The sequence below is a fragment of the Nomascus leucogenys genome, chromosome 24 (genome assembly GCF_006542625.1).
Source record: "Nomascus leucogenys isolate Asia chromosome 24, Asia_NLE_v1, whole genome shotgun sequence".
Lineage (NCBI taxonomy): Eukaryota > Metazoa > Chordata > Mammalia > Primates > Hylobatidae > Nomascus > Nomascus leucogenys.
The window spans coordinates 2319851-2344800 of NC_044404.1; the positions used below are offsets into that span (position 1 = coordinate 2319851).

A 24950-nucleotide genomic window follows, 5' to 3' on the forward strand; every position below is an offset into this window, starting at 1 on the left:
TAGCCAGGTGTGGTGTTGGGTGCCTGTAGTCCCAGCTACCTGGGAGGCTGAGGCAGGAGAATCGCTTGAACCTGGGAGGCAGAGGTTGGTGAGCTGAGATCACGCCACTGCACTCCAGCCTCGGTGACAGAGCAAGACTCCGGCAAAAAAGAAAGAAAGAAAAGAAAGAAAAGAGAAAGAAGAAAGAAGAAAGAAAGAAAGAAAGAAAGAAAGAAAGAAAGAAAGAAAGAAAGAAAGAAAGAAAGAAAGAAAGAAAGAAAGAGAGAAGAAAGAAGAAAAAGAAAGAAAAGAAAGAAAAGAAAGAAAGAAAGAAAAGAAAAAAAAGAAAGAAAGAAAGAAAGAAAGAAAGAAAGAGAAAAAAAAAAAAAAGTGCAGTGAGACGTCTTGGCCTTCGGGAGTGTTTCACTTCTGCTCCTGACATCTGTTAAGCACAATGGAGGCAAACAGGCACCTCCACCTCCCAAGGGACACAGACGTTGCTCGGACGCCTGGGGTGTCTTCCCTGCGGGAAACCTGCAGGGCTGCTACCGCCTCGTTCCGGAGCTGTGGCCTTGGGTGTGACTGGCGCTCCGGGGAGCAGGCTCTGTGCTGCTCGAAGGGTACCCCACTCCCAGACACCAGCTTGAGAGGATTCCCACGTGGCCGGGGACGGCCCCGGCGCCTTGGGAGTGTCTCTGAACACCCGTGGTGTGGGCCGGGGAGCTGGGAGCTCATCTGAACACACCAGCACACACGAATCCACGCTGCTGGCAGATGCCTGGGTTTCTCCACTGTGGGGCCACATTACATGAAGTCGCTGTGGACATTCTCGTTCAGATCCCAGGACTCTTGGTGGCGGGGTAAGTGCACAGGAGTGGGACGGCCGGGGCCCAGGGTGGACAGAAGGTTGGCTCAAGCAGAAACCGTGGTTTCCAAGGTAACTGTCGCCCTGGACACCCGTGGCAGGGACAGAGGGGCCGTGTGGCCGTTGCAGGGACTCCTCGGGGTGCTCAGGGCCCTGGGACCCCTTCCCAGGTGCAGCAAGGGGTGGGCGTAGGTGTGGAGGGGAAGAGGGGCAGGTCTCTACACTCCTCCTGCAAGGACACAGAGCCCCAGGGGTCAGCCACTCCCAAGCTCCTTGAGCGACCCGGGGCTCAGGGGTGGGTGGCCCTTGTCAGCGCCTGGCCAGGAACCTCCACCCCAGGCGGCCTTGGGCCTGAGCCTTCCCAATCCCTCCCCCCACTCCCCACTCAGTCTGGAACTTGCACCCGGGGACCAACGTCCACTTGACCCCGCTACCCCCTACCTCCACCCTGGCCCAAGACCCCTCTCCAGCCAGAGGCGGGCACGGCCCAAGCCTCCATGCCACAGGTGCGCAGCCCACAGTGCCGGTCGGAGACTCCCATCTGCCAAGGTTTTTATTGTGGTCCCGCGGGGCAGGAGGTATGCATGGCATACGTAAGCAGAGAGCCGGAGGCAGCCAGCGGCACCTGGAACGGTGCGGAGTTGGCCCAGGAGCGTGGCGGGGCGGGCGGCCTGCACCTGCCCTGCTCGCCCAACAGACCCCCCGGGCTCCAGCCTGGCGGGGCCCAGCGTCCACCTTGGTGGGCCCAGGTCAGATCTTGGCCAGGGTGGAGTGGGCGTCGGCCTGCTCCTCTTGGATGGGGGTCCGGAAACTGCCTCGCCCTGGGGAGGAAAACAGAAGGAGAGATCAGTGGGTGGGCCTCGCCTGCCAGGAGCAGTGGGGCAGGGCCACGAGGCACTCACCAGGGGGCTTGTGGGCATCGGGAGGCAGCCTCCCGTCCCTCCGGAGCAGGTACAGGGCCAGCAGGATGGCCAGGGGGCCCAGCAGCCCCAGCACCAGGCCCAGGCCCAGGATGGCGGCCACCGCACGGCCTGCAGGAAGGGGTCTGCTGGGTGGGGTCCACAGGAGGGGCCCCCATGCCACCCTCCCCTCCTCCTATTCGGGTCGGGGGCCCCGCCGGGCTGGGCCAGGCGCCCTTACCCCCGGGGACGTCCACGGGCCGGGTGGAGGGTCCCTGTGAGGTTCTCGGCCAGGCTTCAGTGGGCTGGACAGTGGTGGGCCTGGCCGGGGGGCCCTGGGTCTCCTGGGCCTGCGTGGCTGGGGGGTCCCTGTCCTCACAGATGGCGTCCGAGCTATTGCTGGCCGGCTGCAGGGTGTGCTTCCCAGCCAAGGTGCAGCTGTGGGGAACGGGGGGTGTTGCTCAGGCCAGAAACCCCCTGGGACCCGGGAGATGCGGTGGGGATAACAGGGTCCGCACTGGCCAGCCACAGGCAGCGTCTACCACAGACACCAGGCCAGTGGCAGCCAAGGACGCTGCCCAGCCCCACATGCCCCCCACAGGGGCCTCCAAGGCCACACGCCCTTCTCCCACGTCTATACCCCCCACCGACACCTCCCTGTCCTGTGCCCCCAGGGCCTCCCAGCTACAGAGGGTGAGGGTCCCACACACCCAGCTCCACCCACGGGGAAAGGCTGCCCCCAGGCAGCAGCTTCCTGCTCCCCAACCAGGTCCAGCCACACAGCCAGGCCCCCAGGGCCACCAGCACCTCCCCTTCCCCCAAAACTGCCCCCACCCCTCCCAGCCCCTCCCAGCCCCTTCACCCCACCTGCCCCTCCCAGCCCCCCGGCCCCTCCACCCCACCTGCCCCTCCCAGCTCCCAGCCCCTCCCAGCCCCCAGCCCCTCCCAGCCCCCAGCCCCTCCCAGCCCCCAGCCCCTCCACCCCACCTGCCCCTCCCAGCCCCCCAGCCCCTCCGCCCTCCTAACCCCTCAGCCCCCCAGCCCCTCTGCACCACCCCCAGCCCCTCCCAGCCCCTGGCCAGGCCCCTCACTTGGTCCAGGGCTTGCAGGCCTGGTTGTCGCCTGGGGAGAAGTGCCCGGGAGGGCAGGGGGCACAGTCTGCAACAAAGATAGGGTGGTCAGGGGCTGCCCACAGGCCCCAGGTGCTGGGGATATGGGGCAGGCACTTGTCCCCGACGGCCGGGTGGTGGGTTTGGCCTCTGGAAGCCCTCCCTGCCCACACCCCACCCGCAGGCCCTGACCCAGGAGCTCGGTCTTGAGGGTGCCAGAGGAGGCACCGGTGGGGCCAGGTCCCTGCAGCCCACGGCCCATCTGCGTCACAGACAGCCGCTACGCACACCCCCAACTGCCGGCCGCAGCCACCGAGCTCACCAACTCCAGGCTTGTAGCTGTCCAGGGGCTGGGTGCCCGCCCGGCAGCGGCAGACCGTGTCCTGTGTGGCCGTGCACGGCTGCTTCCGCTCACTCCCACTTCCTGAGCAGGGGCCGGATGGGGGGGTCGTCAGGTGGGGGCTATGGACAGGGTCCTCAGGAAGGGTGGACACTGGAGGACAGGTTGGCCTCCTCACCACACAGAGGGCCATGGGCGGGGGTCTGCGACCTCCCCTGAGGCTTGGAGCCCTGAGGCTCCTGGGCCCTCCCTTCCTGGCCACAACCTGGGGCTGGTTCTGTGGCAGCCCCAGCAGCCCTTCCCTACCCCTCCACCTCCTCCAGCCGCCAGCCCCGCCTGTGGCAGGGTCTCCATGGCCCAACCCCCCCAGCCTCACTGCTCAGGCCAGCAAGGCCCAGGCCACATGGCCAGTGTGGTCTCCCCGACTCCACGTGGCTTGGGCTGAGTCTGGGCCCCCGGAAGGAGAGGGGGTGCCCCTGGGAGATGCCTCAGCTCCTCAAAGGACCCCTGTGGCAGAGCAGACCCCGCTGTGGTTTGAGGTTCGTTTCTGCGGCTGTGGGGGCCCCACGCTGCTGCGTGGGAATGTGGGTGACAGGCTGCCGCCCCCTGTGCTGGGTGGGGCTGTGGGGCCAGGTGGGAGCTCACTGAGGTTGCACCACGTGCAGGACTTGCACGGCTTGGAGCTGACCACGTCGTTGTAGTAGCCCGGCCCGCACGGACGGCACACCGTGTTCTGGGAGCGGCTGCAGCGGCTCACCATCCCGTTGCCTGCAGCAGAGGCCGGCGTCAGGCAGCAGTCAGGCCCCAGGCTTGCGCCCGTGGACTCCCCAGGCAGCTCCTCTGCCAGGCTTGGCCGGCCCCTCGCCCGCCCCCTCCCCAGGACCAGCTTCCTGGCTGGCCCATCCCTGCCCCAGCCCCCAGTCCCTGGAGTGCCCCGTGGGTGGCGCCCCTTCCTGAGGCTGGGCCTCACCTGGCCTGCACTCGTTGCAGCACCGGTCGTTGCTGGGGTAGGTGTCCCCGATACAGTGGAGCCGCGTCGCGGTGCTCAGCCCCAGGCCCAGGAGGAGCAGAGCCACACACGGCCCCGGGCCCAGCCGCCGAGCCCCCACGCACATCCTCGTCTCCGCTGTCGCCAGAGTCTGGGTTTTCCTTGTGGGGTGTGGCTATAAGGACTGTGGAGGAGGGGAGGGGAGGGGAGGGGAGGGGAGGGGAGAGGGGAGGAGGGCAGAGGAGGCGGGAGGAGGAAGGTGGCAGGCCGGGGACCCTGGCTGTGGTCTGGGCACCCCCAGCATTGGCTTATTCTGCCTTCTGCCCTCTTCTGCCCAAGACCACCATGTTCAGACCCCAGGGCACAATAGGGCCTGGCCTGCGGCTCGACCCTCAGCAAAAAGGTCCATGGAGCATGTGGGTAAACAGAGGCAACACTGAGTCAGGAGAGGCAACTCTTCAGTCTGGACCTTCAGGGCTGTGGCACTGCTGGAGCATGGTCTCCCTTGTATGCCCAAGACTAGCTCTGAGCAGCAGTGACCACAGCCATGGTAAGCCAGACACCCATGGCCGGGCACTGTGGCTCACACCTGTAATCCCAGCACTTTGGGAGGCCAAGGCGGGTGGATCACCTGAGGTTAGGAGTTCAAGACCAGTCTGGCCAACATGGCGAAATCCCGTCTTTACTAAAACTACAAAAATTATTCGGGCATGGTGGCGGGCGCCTGTAATCCCAGCTAGTCGGGAGGCTGAGGTAGTAGAATCACTTGAACCTGGGAGACAGAGGTTGCAAAGCGGAGATCGCGCCACTGCACTCCAGCCTGGGTGACAGAGCGAGACTCCATCTCAAAAAAAAATAAGACACCCGTGACCAGGGCCCACGCTGAGTGTGCCTGAGCACAGCAGGTGTCTATGGCTGAACTGTGTCCCTTAAATTCCTGCGTGGAAGCCCTAACCCCCATGTGGCAGTGTTTGGAGACAGGCCTCTGAGGAGGTTGTGAGGGCGGGTCCTGGATGACGTGGCACACACGGGCACGCAGGCAGGTTTCTGCCTTCTACGCAAACAGCTCTCAGGTTCCACGGGTTGCCCAGAGGACGGGAACTGCCCGGAAAGCTGGGGAGCAGGTGCGGGGCTGGGGGCTCCCTGGGCCCCTTCTGCACCTTTCGAATAACTGTGACCAGCCTGTGATTATCCAAAAGTTCATTTTTAAACTTGCAAGTGGAGAGGGGCCTCTAGGAACAGAGCAGCAGGGAAGGGGCTGGAAATCCCCTCCTCCCAGGAGCACAGGAAACAGCTGCCTGCCCTCGGCCCACCCATGGGGAAATTCCCAGCCATGGAGCCCACTGGGCCTGGAGGGGGAGGGAGTGGAGGGAGAGGCCACCCGCCGTCGGACTGAGGGTCCCTAAGTTGGTCACCCTCCCCACACGTAGAGGATCCTGGAAGGGCTCAGAGCATCCCAGACAGTGTGTGTACATGCATGTGCACACCCCAACCCAGGTGGGCAGAGGAAGAAAGTTCTGGCATTTTCTGTAAGGTTCCACCCAGCGTTCACAAGGGTTTCCCGCTGACAGTGAGAAGCTTACATTTGCAATTGGTTCCTTGGAGGTTCAGGTGAACTGGGGGTCTTGGTGGGCAACACTGCTCTCCTGGGGCCTAAGTGGCCACATCTGCCCACAGGTGCAGTGAGTGGGGCCCGTGCACCACGGAGAGGGCACCCCCAGCACATTGCTGGCACCTGCAGTGGCCCCAGGGTGGGGTACGGCCCCTCCTGCTTGAAGCTGCCCAGGAAGCTCAGGTCTCCTTGTCCTGGGCTTAAGGTCACAGGTCCAAGAAAGCCCCACTGTATCCACAGAACCGGGTGTGGAGTGGCCACAGGAGGCTGGACGTTGACCCAGAGCTCAGGACTCCCAAGGTCTGCAAGGCAGCCTGCAGCTCGAACCACATCCCCAGGGGCTGGGCCCTCCGCTCCACACGGTGGTGTCGTGGGCAGCACAGGGCAGCCCATGAGTGGCCACTGCTCCTCCAGCACCAGACTGGAGCTGGCCGGGGCCTCTGAAGGGTCAGGTGCCACCACACACTCAGCTGTCCCCCCTTCACGTCCAGCACAGTATGGCCTCAGCTCACACTTCCCACCTCTGGGTGCACGGCCCTCAGCACAGAGCGTCGAATGCTGTTGTGGCTATGATGGTCCTTGGCTGTGGCCTGGGGCCACGGATGGGGAAAGGCAGAGTCCAGGCCACCGAAGGCTGGATCCAGGGAATTACAGCCTCTACAAGCTGGGCGTGGGACTGTCCTCCCACCACCTGCCCTGGCTGTGGCTCTGTGAATCTTGTTTGCCTGGGAACCAGCCCAGGTGCCAACCCACCCTCTCGGCCCCACAGGGGCCCCTGGGCAGGTGGGCTCAGGGCAGAGGCTGGTCACATGGGCACCGCAGGGCAGACTGAGGAGGACGCACGCCCAGCTTCCCTGAGCTCCCGCTGGGAGAGCCAGGACACAGCCTGGGCCCCCACACGCCAGGGCGGGACCCCCACTAGCCGTCCTAACACACCCCATTCTCTGCCCCACCTGGGGCTAGGCCTGCCCCACTGCACCCAAAGACCTTGCCATCCTCCACCCAAAACTCCCCCAGGCGGCTCTGGCTCCTGCCTTAAATGTCCAAACCGCAAACTCAATGGACACGTCTGCTGCTGCCTGGACCCCTACTCACAAACGCAGCACTGCCCTCCGTCCTCCCAGAGCCCCTGCCCATTGCCACCTGCCAGGAGAATCACCTCGAACTGGCCATGACCTCCAACCCTCCACGTGACCCAGCACCAGCCTCCAGCGCTCCAGTGGAAACTGTAACCACAAATGTAGCACGCTGGTGTTGTGTTTTGTTTCACACCCAAAGAATGAAGCTGACCAAAAAAGGCAACTATATTTAAAGTAAATTAATGTGATTCTTGTCACAACAAATATTTGCATTTTCTCGGCGGCAGCTGCGGGACCTGGGTGGCTCCGACATGCCAGGCCCGGGAAGGACCCGACACCCTCCCCTGAACTTCCTGGCTACTCATTTCCAGCGAAGTTTAATCTATTTTTAATAATCGTTCAGTTTTCAAGGAAATGGAGGAGCTGTTATTTCCCACGGGGCGGCGGCCCTGGGAGTGGCCGGGCCCAGAGGTTCCAGCTGCGATGCTGTCAGCGCCTTCAGCAGAGCGACTGAAACGAGATTTCGTTCTCAGAAGTGAGATGCAGCGATTTCGAGGGACCAGGGAGGAGGCGGCGCCGCGGAGCCACAGCCCAGCACCGCGCCCCGGCCGCATCACAGCCGAAGCCTCGCCGGGGTGCGCGCTGCAGAGGGGACGCGCCGCTCATCAACTGGGGCAGCCGCGGTCGGTTGGCCGACTGGTGGCGGGCGGCAGGGAGGAGGTGGGGTCCGGGACAGCCATGGAGCCCGGAGTCACCCGCGGGGCCGCCCTGGTGGTGCGTGGGGGGCGGCGCGGGGCGCTGCCGGGCGCTCAAAACTCCTCGTGCACGCTGCGTGCGTAGTCCACCAGCTTGCTGCCCGTGAAGAACTCGCTGTACTTGAGCACCTCCTCGGGCTCCAGGTGGTGGTTCTGATTCTCGTCGGCGACAGCGATCATCTGCTTGGCCTCGTTCAGGGCGTTGTACTCGTTCATGGGGTCCATGTAGCTCTGCGGGCGAGCGGGGCACAGGTCAGTGTCCGCCTTTCCCCCTCCCAGCGCCGGCCCGCCCGGGAGGCCATCCAGGCTCCGCTCAGGGGAGGAGCAGCTGGGCCTGAGCTCGGTGGCCATCCACACGAAGTGGCTCTTTATTTAAGGTGCCTGTTGGCTGCAGCGGGAGTGTAGGCACGTTCTGGAAGGTTCCCGAAGGGAGGCGGCGCAAATGAAAAGAGCACAGGGCAAGGAGAAGCCGGGGGCCCTGGAAGGCCTGCCCGGGCCGGCAGGGGTAACGGGGCACAGGGGCTACACAGGCCTGGGCCCCAGTTCTGAAGGATCCCTAACCTGGGCCGGGCCCACTGGCTGTCGCCAGGAATCAGAGGATTCTACATAAAAACAAGATGACTCACTCAGCAGTGGGAGAAAAACAAGCCTACACATGATACCAGTGGAAACGCTTCAGAGAAAGGTGGTAAATTCCAGACATGTGGCACAGGCCGTCCCGCCCACCTGTACCTGCTGGGCCTTGGACCTGCCTCCAAGCTGGGCCCAGCATGAGCTTCCCCTCGTGGTCCCGTTAAAAAGGGGCTGTGAGAACCCTGACGCCTCCCGCAAGGGGCTGAGGATGGAGCCCGGCCCGGCTCGCCTGCCTCTGATCCGTTTGAACCTAAATGCCAACAATGGCCATGCAGCCTGGTGGACGCCGCTGAGCAAATGCCCCAGAGACCAGCCCAGGCGGAGTCTCAGGCCCAGATCCACCAGCCCCTCCCCGCACAGCGCCTCACAGAGCCGGCTCCGGGACACGGCTGCGCCAGGGCTCACCTCCAGCTCCTCTGCGGTCACGATGCCGTCGTGGTTGGAGTCAATGAGCTCTTCAAACTCCTTTTTTCTGTCTTTCACCCAGTTGTCGTCAACGTCCTGGCCCTGCTGGTTCTCCACGGTGCCCACGGGCAGGGAGATGAACTCGGGCAGAGAGAGCTGCTTGTCACCGTCCTGGTCTGTGAGATGGGAATGGGTCAGCCCACACCCAGGCTGGGGCTCCCGCAGGACCTGCCCCGACCTCCCGGCGATGCCCGGCCCCTGCCAGTTGGTCCCCGGGCCCTGGCGTGCTGGCCAGGCTGGACCCAGCCTCACCCAGGTCCCGGACGATCTCCTTCACCATGAACCTGAGCATTCCCCGGCTGTGCTCAGGGTGGAGGAACGACAGGAACTCCTCCTCCGTCAGCAGCAGGTCCGCCGGGGGGCTGTCCGCCTGGTACCAGCGGTCCTTCAGGTTCTCCAGGACTTCCTGTGCTGAGAGGGGCGCAGCCTGTGGGCATCGAGGCAGACAGACGCCGGCACGCAAATCCAGAAAGTTCCGAGAGGTGCTGCCTGAACTCGAGGGACACAGCCACCCACGAGACCGGGGCCTCACCCTCCAGGATTCACACGTCCCCAGAACATGGCCCAGCCCCCAAGACACAGCCTGGACCCCTGCCAAGACATAACCCAGAGCCTCCCACAGGCCTGATCCCCAAAGGCATAGCTTGGACCCCCCACACAGCCCAGACTCCCCAAGATAGCCTGGACCCCCCAGCCCCAGGCCCCCCACTACATGGATGGCCCTGACTCCCCACAGACAGAGCCCAGATCCCCAGGACATGGCCTGGACCCCCCACACAGTCCAGACCCCTCAAGACATGATCCAGAACCTCCCCATGGCCCAGACCCCCCCAGGACACAGCTCAGACCCCCTCATGCCTAGGACCCCTCAGGATGGGCCCGGGCCCCACCCCCACACCTGCATCTGCCCCTCCGGAGGAGCGGAATCACCCTGAAGGCTGACGTGCGCACGGCACCGCGGGGCAAAGGACTCACTGCCCTTTTCCGTTTCCTTCACGTGTGACGTCACAGGGAGGAAAACACAGTTTCTAGAAATGACTGAGACTGGGGCTGAGCACAGCTTCCCAGGAACCCTCCCGGCCGGGACACGGCACTGCCTCTGGGTGTGTGGCCCCCGCTCTCCTGCCGTGCCCACCCGGCCCCAACGGGCCCTCACCCCGAGGTCCCCACACATCCCAAGGGACCCATGCCACCCTCAGTCTCCAGGGCAGAAACACCACCTCCTGCCCCGTCCTGGGGCTCACTGCGGTCAGTGGCCAAGTCCAGTGTTGAGGCCCACGCTCAGCCCCCTGCACGGGAGGCCCGACTCTGCCCTGGCCGGAGCTCCTGCCACAAGCCCAGCAGCCTCTAGGTCGCGGTCACTGCGGGAGGATGAGGCCCAGTTGCCGTCCCATCTTACCCCTTTCTGAACAACCTCCATCTACACAACCGGTTCACTTAAAGGAAGACAGCAGTGACAGGGCTGTGGGTCCTGGGGCACCCCTCCCTGTCTGCTCCACCGCAGCTCCTGGGATGGACGGAAGGGGCCGAACTGAGACCCACCCAGGAGAGGCACAGATGCCCCAGACAGGCCGCCCAAGAGATGCTTTCTCCAGCACAGAATTCTCACAGCCGCCGCCCAGCCCCAGCACCAGCCTCAGGGTGGTGGTGAAGCCTTGAGTCCCAGTCCTTCCCCACTAGCCAGGTCTCTGCTGTTAGTGAAGGATCTGGAGGAGAGACCCTCCTGGATCAGGGAGGGTCAACAACTGCTGTCCCTGTGAGAAGAGGACGCAGACCCAGAGAGAGGCAGCAACGGAGGCGGGGGAAGGGAGTGATGCTCGCCTGCCACGCCTTCACCGCGGTTCCCAGAATCAGGTCTGCGGCTCGAGGACAGCAGCCCCAGGACTCACGCGGTGGCCCTCGCAGGAGCCATGCAGGGAGGGGTCGGAGGTCGCAGGAGCGACGCCTGCCAGCGCTTCCCAGGCCCTCCCTCCAGGACCCGGCAGCTGCTCTTCCTAAGCCAGAAACCAAATACCCGAAGGGGTCGGGGGGTCCTAGGCAGCCTGAGGTCGGGGAGGCCAAGGCGGATCGGACACGGTCGGGCAGGGAACGGCACCTCAGCAGGCATGGGGACCCCCAAAACGCAGAGTGACTAAACACACCTGTGCTGAGCCCTAAAGGTAGACAGAGGCTTCACAAAATGTCACAGAGCTCTAGGTCCAGGTGGGACATGTCCTGGGCAGAAAAGACCCAAATACAGTGGCACCAAGGAGACAGACACAGTTGGAGTCGGGGCGCGGGCACGGGCCTCCTGCCCCAGCACATCGCCAACAGGCTGGACCAACGGGACGAAAGTTAAAGGCGCCGTCAGGACGGCAGGGAATGCGGGACCTGGGGTGGAGGCACAAACCGTGTGGGGTGAGGAAAATGTAAACCACTCATTTGGAAAGGAAAGAATAGTGTCCAATTTGGCCGGGCACTGGGGCTTGTGCCTGTAATCCCGGCACGCTGGGAGGCTGTGGCAGGCAGATCCCTTTAGCCCAGGAGTTCGAGACCAGCCTGGGCAACACAGGGAGATCCTCTTATTTTTAGTTTTTTTAATGTCCAATTTGTAGGATTTAGGACGGACAGGACCAAACTCCAGATAAGAGTACTTGAACTGGGAAAAGGGAAGGCAGAGTCAACAGGCTCAAAAGTCTCCACATCATCCTAGAAGGTCAAGGCCAGGCACAGGGGCTCATGCCTGCAACCCCAGGATGGGGAGAGGCCAAGGAGGGCGGGTCACTCGCGTCTGCAACCCCAGGACAGGGGGAGGCCGAGCAGGTCACTTGAACCCTCTGAAATCCCAAGAGTTTGAGACCTACCTAGGCAACATGGGGAGACCTTGTGTCTACAAAATATATATTTTTGAATCAGCTGGGCATGGTGGCACACACTGGTAGTCCCAGTTACTCAGGAGGCCGCCCCCCATAGGGGCTGGTCACATGATATGGGCCGTTGCTGGCAGGAACGTATCTTACACCTTATTATTATTATTATTATTATTATTATTATTATTATTATTATTTTGAGTTGGAGTCTTGCTCTGTCGCCCAGGCTGGAGTGCAGTGGCGCAATCTCGGCTCACTGCAACCTCCGCCTCCCAGGTTCACGCCATTCTCCTGCCTCAGCCTCCCAAGTAGCTGGGACTACAGGCGCCCACCACCACGCCCAGCTAATTTTTTCTATTTTTAGTAGAGATGGGGTTTCACCATGTTAGCTAGGATGGTCTCGATCTCCTGACCTTGTGATCCACCCGCCTCAGCCTCCCAAAGTGCTGGGATTACAGGCGTGAGCCACCGCGCCCAGCCACCTTTATTTTTTTTATCTTCCAAGGATAGATTGAGCCCAGGATTGGAGGCTACAGGTGAGCTGAGATCGCACCACTGCACTCCAGCCTAGGCAACAGTGAGACCCTCACTCTTAAACAATTAAAAATTAAATTGGCTGGGCGTGGTGGCTCACGCTTGTAATCCCAGCACTTTGGGAGGCTGAGGCGGGCGGATCACGAGGTCAGGAGATCGAGACCACAGTGAAACCCCGTCTCTACTAAAAATACAAAAAAACTAGCCGGGTGTGGTGGCGGGCGCCTGTAGTCCCAGCTACTCGGAGAGGCTGAGGCAGGAGAATGGCGTGAACCCGGGAGGCGGAGCTTGCAGTGAGCCGAGCTGGCGTCACTGCACTCCAGCCTGGGCGACAGAGAGAGACTCCGTCTCAAAAAAAAAAAAAAAAAAAATTAAAAATTAAAAAAAGAGGTTGAGACTAGGTGCAGTGGCTCATGCCTATAATCCCAGCACTTTGGGAGGCTGTGGTGGGCGGATCACTTGAGTCTAAGAGTTTGAGACCAACCTGGCCAACATAGCAAATCTATCTGTACAAAAACTACAAAAATTAGCCAGGATGTGGTGATGGCGCCTGTGGTCCCAGCTACCTGGGAGGCTGAGGTAGGAGGATCGCCTGAGCCCTGGAAGGTACGGCTGCAGGGAGCCGAGATTGCACCACTGCACTGCAGGCTGGGCAGCAGAGTGAGACCGTCTCATGAAAAAAGAAAGAAGTTAAGAGGTGGTTTGCCTTGAGACTCTGGTGAGGAAATGTGTGTTACTAATAAGTTGAACAGGCACAAAAAATAAAGGTGTAAGATACGCCCAGCCTGCCAGGAGCGGCCCCATGTCACGTGACTGGCCCTGTGGGCCACACGGGCGCCCTGCAGGGCAGCGGAGACACCACCCCAGGAAGCCGAGCAGTGATGGAACAGGCATGTCCGCACATTCTCCTCAAAGCCCCAAACCAGACGACGGGCACGACCAGGAAGGGCACACAGAGCCCCAGGGTGGCAGCAACGCCACGGTACCTGCTCAGCTGTGCCTCACAACTGGGCCAGCAGGGGCTTCTGCCCGGACGGCTCTCCCAGACCTGGCCCTGTGCAGGGTGGCCCGGCTCTCCCCTCACCTGGCCTTAGCCCGGGTGCCAGGCCCCACCCGGCCCCACCCTCTTCACGCAGAAGCACCAGCTTGGACCCGCCCAGGGCTGAGGCTGCCCTGCCAGCCAACGGCCACACCCCAGACCCAAGGAAGAGCCTCTCCCTGGGACCTGACCGCTCTCTGGTGACCACCTGACGGCCACACAGATGTCTCCGGCAGACCCAGACCCCAGGGCCAGGCCCTCAGGCACAGGCCGTGCCCTCTCCCTGGGAAACTCTGCCTCATGTGGCCTTCGGAGTATGGGGCAGGCCCCACCCCAGACTCACAGCCTCAGATTCTCTGCAGGACCTAACTGAATAACAGCTGTGAAAGTGCCGTGACCAGCAAAGCTGAGAGCCGCCCATGCACAGCTCACACACTCCCCACCGGACTCCTGGGCAGCGCCTAGGTCGGCAATGGCTTCACCCACTTCCCACCTGACAGCCACCACCACCCAGGTTGGGCCATACAGTTAGGATGAACACGTGTGCATGTGCGCATACAATGGCCGTGGGGGCGCACTCACCTGCATGTACTGGAGCACACACGAACGGCTACCTGGATGTACTCACAAGCACATGCACAGTGCGCTCGTACACATGACACGCACACACACACACCCACATGTACTCACAAGCACACATGCACAGTGCACTCATACAACACGCACACACACCGCATGTACTCACAAGCACACGCACAGCACACGTACACGACACGCGCACACACCGCATGTACTCACGAGCACACGCACGGTGCACTCATGTACACACAACACACACACGCACACACGGGATGCCTGAGACTGGTGGCAGGAGCCTGGCCGAGCACTCACTTTCCTCGTCCACTTTGAGTTCCTCGTTGAGCCTGATGGCGTCGGCAACCTCCTTCTCGCTATGGCCTTTACTCGCCAAAAACTTCACCTTATACTCATCCCATGACACGTGGCCTGAAAGAGAAGGTCACACCTGTCAGGACGTCTGATACTGAGCTGAACTTCTTTCTCAACTGAGATGGGGTCTTGCTCTGCTGCCCAGGCTGGAGGTGGCAGGATGCCAGTGTCTGGAGACCCAGGGTCTTGGCCAGCACCCCACACCTGTTTCCTCACCTGTGAGGCCAGCTGGCAATGTCTGTGCCTTGGGGCCACCAAGAGGCACAGGCACCGCCAGGTGAAGGCCCCAAAGTCCTAAGAGGAGCCCTTCATGGGCCACGCCCAGTGCTTGGCACGCACGCCTTTGTCACCAAGATTCTGGCATCATGAACCCAGCTTCCATGCACCCCATCACACCTCAGGGTCTCCGGCTGACGCTTCCCCACCGCCCGTCCCTCAGACTGGGCCTGTTTGCCCTCCAGGAACCAGGCAAGGCCCATGGCCCTGCCCGCCCCACCCACCGCCCCCCCGCCCCGCCCCGCCCTGGCCCGGCCACAGTACCGTCCCCGTCAGGGTCCACGGCGCGGAAGTGTGTCTTGCTCTCCTCCATGGCCTCCTGGAAGTGCTCGGCCGTCTTCTCCATGATCCAGCGCTGCATCTCCTTGGCACTGATCTTCCGGTCAGTGTTCACATCCACCCTGCAAGACAGCAAATGGGCGGGCGGCCGTCAGACTGGGCCCCCAGGACCCCGAACAGCCAGATGACGCTGCCGGCCCAGGACTCCATGGCAGCGTGAACCTGCCACCAACAGCGACAGGCTCCAGCGACCTGCCACCAGGCGACGCAAGAAACGTCCGGGACGTGGGGCTTGTGGGGCGCGGGGCCATGCCAGAGACACTGGGGAAGGTGGATGCCACAGTCCCCTCCCCAGGGAGACACATGGACCCTCCCCCTCTGTCACACAGAATCACCACCAGACCCCACTCTCCAACCACAGCTTCCAAAAGTCACACTCTTCACGTTTTATTTTATTTTTTGAGACAGAGTTTCGTTCTGTCACCCAGGCTGGAGTGCAATGGCGCAATCTTGGCTCACTGCAACCTCCGCCTCCCAGGTTCAAGCGATTCTCCTGCCTCAGCCTGGGGCGCACCACCACGCCTGGCTAATTTTTGTATTTTTAATAGAAATAGGGTTTCACCATGTTGGCCAGGCTAGTCTCAAACTCCTGACCTCAAATGATCCACCCACCTCAGCCTCCCAACATGCTAGGATTACAGGTGTGGCCACCGGGCCTGGCCCATGTTTTATTTTAGATGCTTCAGATATGGCTACACAAAAACCTTCATATAGGCAGGACGCAGTGGCCACACCTATAATCCCAGCACGTTGGGAGGCTAAGACAGGTGGATCACTTGAGCCCAGGACTTCAAGACCAGCCTGGGCAACATAGGGAGACCCCACCTCTACAAAAAACAATTACGAAAACTCGCCAGGTGTGGTGGCGTGCACCTGTGGTCTCAGCTACTCAAGAGGCTGAGGTGGGAGGACTGTCTGAACCTGGAACGTGGAGGTTGCAGTGAACTGTGATCATACCACTGCACTCCAGCCTGGGCGGCACAGCGAGACCCTGACTCAAAACAAGACAAAACAAAACCCTTCATATAAATGTAAAGTTGTAAGATTTAGGAAGAAGACCGTGTGGGGACTTAACATTGTGTCCAAGGATGGAAGAGACCACAGACTTGGCAGATAGGGACACAGACTGGGGACACGGGGCCAGCGCAGGCCAGGTCAGGAGGCCACAGGCCCCAGGACAGGTCACTCCTGTCCCAGCTTCAGAGCTCAGCTTCACCATCATGTCTTCATGGAAGCCACAGGCTCCTACCCCTGCTGCAGCTGCCTGTGTCCCAAGCTCACCTGTTGGAAACTTAACCCCCAGGGCAACAGCGCTGGGAGGCAGGGCTTCCGGAGGTGCGAGGTCTCGAGACCCCGGCTGGTGCATTTGCCGGAGGCATCCCCGAGAGTAGGGTGCCCTGGCCGCTTGCCTCTATGCTCCGCTCAGGGGCAGCCGCGGCCACGTTATGAGGTGGCAAGCAGGCCCTCGTCAGGCAGGTGCAGCCTCTGGGACCTGGGCCAGGCCAGCTTCAACGGTGCACACACTGCAGGCATGGCTCAGAGGCCCTGGGCAGAGATCCTCACAGAAGACCAGGCTGCCGCTCACACGCGCCCCTCCCTCAGCAGCCGCGGCAGCCCAGAGGTGGACGGGCCTGGGAGGCACCCTCAGCTCCACAGTCCCCAAAACACACTGGCCGGGAGCGGGCCGCCCGGGTGGCCATGTGGCAGGTGGGGCACCTGGGGGGACTCATGTGGACAGCAGCATCCTCGACTGCTCCGGCCATGCTCCACACACACCACAGACATGGGCCACACGCTCCATACACTCCAAACGTGCCACAGATACGGGCCACACACACCACACATGCCACACACTCCACACGCGCCACAGACACAGGCCACACACTCCACACGCTCCTCACGCACCACACACTACACATGCACCACACGCTCCATGCATGCCACAGACACGGGCCACACACTCCACACGCTCCTCACGCACCACACACTACACATGCTCCACACGCTCCATGCGTGCCACAGACACGGGCCACACACTCCACACGCTCCTCACGCACCACACACTACACATGCACCACACGCTCCATGCATGCCACAGACACGGGCCACATACTCCACACGTGCCACAGACACGGGCCACACACTCCACACGCTCCTCACGCACCACACACTACACATGCACCACACGCTCCATGCATGCCACAGACACGGGCCCACACTCCACCGCTCCTCACGCACCACACACTACACATGCTCCACATGCTCCATGCGTGCCACAGACACGGGCCACACACTCCACACGCTCCTCACGCACCACACACTACACATGCACCACACGCTCCATGCATGCCACAGACACGGGCCACATACTCCACACGTGCCACAGACACGGGCCACACACTCCACACGCTCCTCACGCACCACACACTACACATGCACCACACGCTCCATGCATGCCACAGACACGGGCCACACACTCCACACGTGCCAGAGACACGGGCCACACGCTCCACACACTCCACACGCACCACAGACATGGGCCACATGTTCCACACACTCCACATGCACCACAGACACGGGCCACACTCCCCACACGTGCCACAGACACAGGCCACACGTTCCACACACATCACACGCTCCACACGCTGCACACGCGCCACACACTCCACACACACCACCACACTCCACAGCACGGACCACACGCACCACACACTCCACACGCACCACACCCACATGCTCCAGAGACACGGACCACACGCTCCACACGCACCACACGCTCCACACCACCACACCCCACACGCCCACACGCACCACACCACCACCCCACCGCCCACACGCACCACCACCACGCTCCACACGCTCCACACGCCACACGCACCACACGCTCCACCCCCCCCCCCCCCCCCCCCCCCCCCCCCCCCCCACGCACCACACGCTCCACACGCACCACACGCTCCACACGCCCACACGCACCACAACCACCCACACTCCACTCCACACGCACCACACGCTCCACACGCACCACACGCTCCACACGCACCACACGCACCCACCACACGCTCCACACGCACCACACGCTCCACACCCCCCCCCCCCCCCCCCCACACGCCCACACGCACCACACGCTCCACACGCACCACACGCCCACCCCCACACGCACCACACGCTCCACACGCACCACCCCCCCCCCCCCCCCCCCCCCCCCCCCCCCCCCCCCCCCCCCCCCCCCCCCCCCCCCCCCCCCACGCCCACACGCCCCCCCACACGCCACCACACGCTCCACACGCACCACACGCACCACACGCACCACACGCTCCACACGCACCACACGCTCCACACGCACCACACGCACCACCCACCGCACCACACGCACCACACGCTCCACACGCACCACACGCTCCACACGCACCACACGCACCACACGCTACCCACACGCTCCACACGCACCACGCTCCACACGCACCACACGCTCCACACGCACCACACGCTCCACACGCCACCACACGCTCCACACGCACCACACGCTCCACACGCACCACACGCTCCACCACACGCTCCACACGCTCCACACGCACCACACGCTCCACACGCTCCACACGCACCCACCCCCCCCCCCCCCCCCCCCCCCCCCACACGCTCCACACGCACCACACGCACCCACACGCACCACACGCTCCACACGCACCACACGCACCACACGCTCCACACGCTCCACACGCACCACACGCTCCACACGCTCCACACGCACCACACGCTCCACACGCTCCACCACACACACGCTCCACACGCACCACACGCTCCACACGCCCACCCCCCCCCCCCCCCCCCCCCCCCACACCCCCCACCCCACACGCTCCACACACTCCACAGCACCACACCACCACAGACACAGGCACACACGAGGCAGAGCAAAAAGGTGGAAAGAAACCACATGGCACAGGATTCCAGTCAAGATGTTGGCGAGGAGTCACTCATCCAAATTCAGGTGCCTGAAGACACGGCTGCAGGGCAGTGTGTGCATATGGAGCTGGCACGCATACACACAAGTGCACAGCCCAGTACCCGTGTGTACACAGCACACACACGTGAACATGGCTGGCAGAACACAGACGTGACTGGGCTGGTGCACACGCATGTTATCAAGCTCTGGCTCCTGAGAGAACAAGAGCAAGATCCCCAGTGCCCAGACCCTGGCTTCCAGCTCCAGCCACAAGAGTCAGGGCTCCCTGGAAAGGTGGCAGCTATTGCGCTGGGGCAGGTGGCACGGAGGCGAGCCCAGAGCATCTCACAGTGCCAGGAAGCAGGAAAGAAAGCCTGGAGCATCTCATGGTGCTAGGAAGTGGAAGGAAAGTGAAGCTCAAAAGCCACTAGGACAAGGCACCTCCCCTCTGGGTGCTCTTTCCAAAAACCCTCAACCCTGTACAGTCAGGAGGAAACACATCCCACAAGCCCAAACTGAGGGACATCCTAAAACCTCCTGCCCAGCCCTCCTCAGAACTGTTACGTCCTCACAAAAACAGGAGAGTCTGAGATGCCGTCCCAGCCCAGAGGAGACAGGACAGTGGAGTGAACGTGGGTTCTGGAGGGACAGGGCCCTGAGCAGGAGGAGGGCGAGAAGGGGCCCTCGTGCTGGGAAGGGAAGTCTAAACACCCACGGCGGCCGCTGTCGCTGCTCAGCACGGGTGTCAGGGAGACCCAGAGACCTGCTGCTACTTCCCACTCCCTGCGCCCACCTCCTCAAACGAGACGGCTTGGGGTTTCGTTACAGGCACCAAAAAGAAACCTCACTCCGGCTTGAGACGCACTGAGCAGAAGCCTCAACTCCCCTCGCCCAGGCGTGCAGCCCACCCCCAGCACCGGCCGAGGGGGGAGGGGGACCCTCCCCCTGTGACACCGCAAGCCAGGCCTTCGTGAGCTCAGGGGTGGTGAACCCGACAGGCCCCAGGGAGCACCAGCCACCTCTTCGTGGGTCGGTCAGGTCACCACCAAGTGAACTCAGCCCGCCAAGGACCCCTGAACCGTGCCATCTGGGGAGAGGTGCAAGGGGATGCCACACCTGGCGCCCACGTCCTCCTGCTGGCACCTGCCTCCGTCCCACCAGCTCACCTGTGCTCCACCCAAAAGCCTGGATCCTTAGGGCCCTCCTGCCTGGCCCTTGGCCCAAGTGCCCTGGCACAGCCAGGCCAGTCCTCACACCTTTCCTACCTGCACCTGCACCCCAGGGCCCCAGCCCTGCCCAACCCCCTTGCTCACCAGCTCTGCCACCTGCCCCTCTGCACTGGCCCTGGAGCACCAGGCCCTGCGGGAAGGCGAGCTCGTGGCCAGGCCCTGCGGGACGGTGAGCTTGTGGCCAGGTCCTGTAGCAGGGGCTGCCTCCTTATGCCCTGGTCCTGCAGGTCCCAGGAGACCCAGGGTGTTCTCTCACCTGCACCCTGGCTCCCTGCCCGGCACCCCAGCTGGCCTGGAGGACTCACAGGCACGTCCTGACCCTGCTCTGCCTCCAGGGGTGAGGCCAGCGCTGAGTGCAAGTGGGTTCCAGGGCCACACTGCAGGACACCCCAGCCATGCCGTAAGGAGTAAAGCGCCCGTGCAGGACCTGGCTCCTTGTGGGTGAGTGGTCAGGTTGACCCATCTTGGACCGCTTACACCAGGTTCCCAAGACTCAGGGATGGGGTCACGGGAGAAAGCTCGGCACTAGGCACAGAGGCAGCAAGAGGGTCTCGGGGACTCGGCAGGGCGGGGGCAGTGACTGCCAAGGACGGGCCACTGACAGCACAGCTCTGCTCTCAATCAGGCCGGCAAAACAAGCCAACCCCACACACCCCCAGCCCACGTGTGACATGCTGCCCGTGTGTGACAGGGACCCCATACACACAGGGTAGAGGGCACGTCAGGAGGAGCCCAGAGCGCCCTGTACCAGCTCTCCAGCCGCCCGTGGTGGCCCCTCACTCCTCAGCCAGGCCTCATCCAACTGGTGCTGCAGCCTGCGGAGGCTGCCTGTGGCCGGCGTCTGCCCCTCAGCATGAAGGACGCTGACCACTGCAGTGCCAGGTGGGCTCCTCCTCCAGGCGGTCCTAGGGACGGCCACACAGGCCCACTCTGGCCCTCTGAGCCCCTAGTGGACCAAGGGCATTCAAGGAGCGGCTCTGGGCTGCCAGCGCAGGCCTCGGCGCAAACACAGCAGGCTGGAAGTGGCGCTGATCACCGGCACACCTTCCCAGCCCAGCGAGTCCTGACACAGGGCCCGGCGCCCCCCACCACGCAAAGCCAGGACAGGAACACATGGGCAGGCGCACACAGGCAGCCCCCTAGTCTGGGCACATGGCGGCACCTACTTGGAAAAGATAACCATCAGCTTCCTCCGGCTCCGCCGCGGCTCCGCATCTTCATCAAAGCCACCCAGGTCCTTGCCTAGGAAAACCTCCTGGTGGAAGCCCCGATTGAGGTGCCCATCCATCTCCAGCTTCACCCCGTTCAGGTGGTCTGGGGGCAGGATCTCATTCTCCTCCCTGTTGGCTGCTCTCTCTCGGGTGGACGAGTGGTTGGCAGGCCGTGCAGATGCGTCCATCAGAAGGACCGCCCCCAGGAGCCAGAGGCAGCACGGAGCCAGGCCAACGAGGGGACCCCACCTGGACGCCATCGCCACCCAGGGCCAGACCATGGGGCGGGCTGCAGGGTGTGGGCCAGGTGCTGGGAGGGGCAGGGGCAGAGGAGGAAGTGAGGTCCTGGCTCCAATCCAAGCCCCAGGCGCCACAGAGGGCTCTGTGTCCCCAGGACGGCCGCAGGCTGGGGACAAGCAGCTCACGGTCTGCAGAGAGACACAGACATATCATTAGCAAGACTCAGCAAAGACTTCCCCAAGCACGTCTATCCTGCAACATGAAACACATCCTCGATTCACAGGATCCAGACCACATGTGGCACTGTTTTCTCCAGATCACACGCGGCATTGCTTTCTCTGGACCTCACGTGGTGTTTTTTTCTTTATTTTTAGAAACAGGGTCTTGCTCGGCCGGGCGCAGTGGCTCACGCCTGTAATCCCAGCACTTTGGGAGGCCGAGGCAGGCGGATCAGGAGGTCAGGAGATCGAAACCATCCTGGCTAACACAGTGAAACCCCGTCTCTACTAAAAATACAAAAAATTAGCCAAGCAAGGTGGCGAGCGCCTGTAGTCCCAGCTACTCGGGAGGCTGAGGCAGGAGAATGGCGTGAACCCCGGGGGGCGGAGCCTGCAGCGAGCCGAGATCACACCACTGCACTCCAGCCTGGGCGACAGCGAGACTCTGTCTCAAAAAAAAAAAAAAAAAAAAAAAAAAAAAAAAAAACCAGGGTCTTGCTCTGTCACCCAGGCTGGAGTGCAGCGGCGACCACGGCTCACCGTGACCACAAACTCCTGGGCTGGGTGATGCTCTCACCTCAGCCACCAGAGCAGCTGCGACCACTGGCGCGCACCGCCACACCCAGCTAATTTATTTTTATTTTATTTTTTGTAGAGACGGGTCTCACTGTATTGCCCAGGCTGGTCTCAAACTCCTGGCTTCAAGCGATCCTCTTGCCTCAGCCTCCCAAGGTGCTGGGATTACAGGCAGGAGCCACTGTGCCTGGTCTTTTTTATACAAACACTGAATTTTCAGCCCTGTCTCTCCGTCTTTCCAGCTCTCTCTCCAGCTGTCAGCACCTCCAGGGTGCTGTCCCCATCGCCCAACACCTGCAGCACAGCCTTCCTGTGGGGCCCGGCTCTGTCCCTCCTGGCATCATGCCACTGACCCGTGCGGTTAGGGTCACTCTCCAGACCCTGACTTGAACATTCTTGAGATCTATGACCTTGGCTAAGTCATGTGGTCTCCCCGGCCTCAGCTTCTCACTGAGAAACAGGAGGCTCCCCCCTCCCTCCGACTGACCAGACTTTGCGAAGACAGCCAACCCTAAGTGCAGAGGGCATCAGGGCCTGGTCCCAGCAAACACACAACCCCCACACACAGATGTGCACACACACATCCACACTCATGCGTGCACATATTACACACACGTGCCCTTGCCCACACTCGCGAGCTAACGCCGAGGCCGGGGAGCCCAGAAGTCTGTCCTGGCATCCGAGGCGTGGCCAGTCCTGGTGGGAAGCAGGGGCTCACAGGGCCTCATGCCTCACGTATCCCAAAGGGAACTCGGGGTCCTCCCACCCACGAGCCTGCTCCTTTCACAGTCTGCCCCTCCGGCAAACACCTGCGGGTCCTTTCGGGTGCCGCTGAGGCCCCACCATGTCACAGCTGTTCCCTGAACACACATGGACTGAGACTCCTGTTCTGTGGCCGTCTTACTCAGCTTCACTGTCCTGGCACCTGCCACTCTGTCTGCACACAGTAGGCGCTCAACGAATGCTACCCTGGGTAATATTAAACAGAAATGCTGCCTCCAGGTACTGAGAAATGCCAGTGGGGCCGCCATGAGAGAGGCCTTGAAGTCAGTGCAGTCTCTGCCACAAACCAAGAGGGGCACAACCCTGGGTGAGGGCTCATGTCTGATTTTTTTTTTTTTTTTCTGAGACAGAGTCTCACTCTGTCGCCCAGGCTGGAGTGCAGTGGCGCAGTCTCGGCTCATTGCAAGCTCCACCTCCCAGGTTCAAGTGATTCTCCTGCCTCGGCCTCCCACTTAGCTGGGATTACAGGAACCCGCCTCCATGCTCCACTAATTTCTGTATTTTTAGTAGAGATGGGGTTTCCCTATGTTGGCCAGGCTGGTCTCCAACTCCTGACCTCAAGTGATCCTCCTGCCTCGGCCTCCCAAAGTGCTGGGACTACAGGAGCGAGCCATGCACCCGGCCTGATTTTCTGAACATGGCTGAGGGCTTTTCCCTTCCCTAGTGGTGGCATAATTCTATTCCTGTCGTCCCAGCTCGCCTGACCAGGAGGGGTCCTGGGTAAGAACCAAGACACCTCCTCCTGGCGCTGACTCAACTACAGTCGTAAAACACACGCTGTATGCAAACAGACTGTACTTTGTTCCTAGAGAAAACAAAGCTAGTTCTTGATTCTACTTATCTTGATGAGTTACACGGTTTACTTGAGGCAGGAGGATCGTGAGACCAGTCTGGACAACAGAGTGAGACTGCGTCTCTTTAAAAAACAAAAACAAAAAGATGAGACCCTGTCTCGAAAAAGGAATAAAAAGAAACCCAAAAATAGCTATAAATATCAGGAGTCCATCAAGTGGCGCTTCCTCTCCTGGCTTCAGAGTATCTATTCATCACGGTAAGCGAGGCTCGCAGCACAGCGGAGCGGGCCGGTCCCACCGGAATGGGGTTTCGACTTCGCCATCCCCTAGAAGCTTAGTTCCCAGCAAGGAGTCAACACACCCTTGCGAAACGGACGTGGGAAACAGCTTAGGCAGAGACGCTATTTCTTTGCCATCCCTGGGCTTCAGCTCTGGTGGAACGAGGCTATTTCTGGCAGTTAACAACACACAAGGTTAGATTCTAAAAGCTCAACGCGTTCATAACACCGCCTCTGAGCCAGACATCAAGAGCTCCACGCAGCCGACTTCACATCTCCAAATCCTACTAACTGGGGATGAGGGTCCACGCGGTTCAGAAGCGGAAGCGGAGGCGCAGGGAAGGGGGGCAGCTTGTCCAAGGTCGACTCGCCGATAAACGCGAGTCCAAAGAGACCCCTTTGGCCTCCGTTTCGCGGTGGCATTCGTAGGTTTTGGCCAATAGAAGACCAGACGTGCCGGCGGCCGGGGAGGACCGCGTCGTCGGCCCGTCCCTGCCCCCGGGAGCCCCGGTGGCGGCGCAGTCTCGCCAGGGCTCGAGGCCGAGCGGACGGACGATGCCCCAGCCCAGGGCGGGAGGCGGCGGCGGCGGCCTCCAGACCCGCCCTCGCCGTCCGGCCGGCGTACACTTGGCCCCGCGGCCTGCAGCGGCCGCCCCGGGCCCCTCACTCACCGGCCTGCCTCCCCGCGCCCGGGATCCGAGGACTGGAGCGAAGCGCCCGCGACGCCGCCAACGGGCCCGGATCAGGCCACTGCCATCTTTTTTGCGGGCGGGGGCGGGCGAACTGGCGCGACCTCACTGAGGGGACGCCAGCGCCACCATCTCTCCTCCGGGCGGAAGCGGTCGGGGGGCCGCTCCGAGGCTGACCAATGAGAAGGGTGCCCGAGGCCACGTGATGGCCGCTCCTGGCACCGCCGCGGCCGCCGATTGGCCGCCGGCCTCCGAGCACCCCCCCCGGGCTCCGCGTCTGCGG

The 24950-nt window shown here is 62.1% G+C and overlaps 2 protein-coding genes across 2 annotated transcripts; both read right to left on the reverse strand.

The window, feature by feature from the left end:
- Positions 1–1384: 1384 nt before the first annotated feature.
- On the reverse strand, positions 1385–4341 carry TNFRSF4 (TNF receptor superfamily member 4). The gene is made up of 6 exons (XM_030805850.1): positions 4163–4341; positions 3838–3960; positions 2835–3276; positions 1985–2181; positions 1747–1875; positions 1385–1665 (listed from the first exon to the last, which is right to left on the reverse strand). Exons 1-6 carry the CDS (start codon positions 4305–4307, stop codon positions 1595–1597), a joined length of 1107 nt encoding a protein of 368 aa, XP_030661710.1. The 5' UTR covers positions 4308–4341; the 3' UTR covers positions 1385–1594.
- Positions 4342–7072: 2731 nt separating this feature from the next.
- On the reverse strand, positions 7073–24873 carry SDF4 (stromal cell derived factor 4). Its single transcript, XM_030805851.1, has 7 exons — positions 24650–24873; positions 21045–21517; positions 14635–14771; positions 14038–14151; positions 8977–9135; positions 8665–8840; positions 7073–7857 (listed from the first exon to the last, which is right to left on the reverse strand). The coding sequence occupies exons 2-7, from the start codon at positions 21368–21370 to the stop codon at positions 7681–7683; spliced, it is 1089 nt and encodes a 362-aa protein (XP_030661711.1). The 5' UTR covers positions 21371–21517; positions 24650–24873; the 3' UTR covers positions 7073–7680.
- Between the last annotated feature and the right edge of the window lie 77 nt (positions 24874–24950).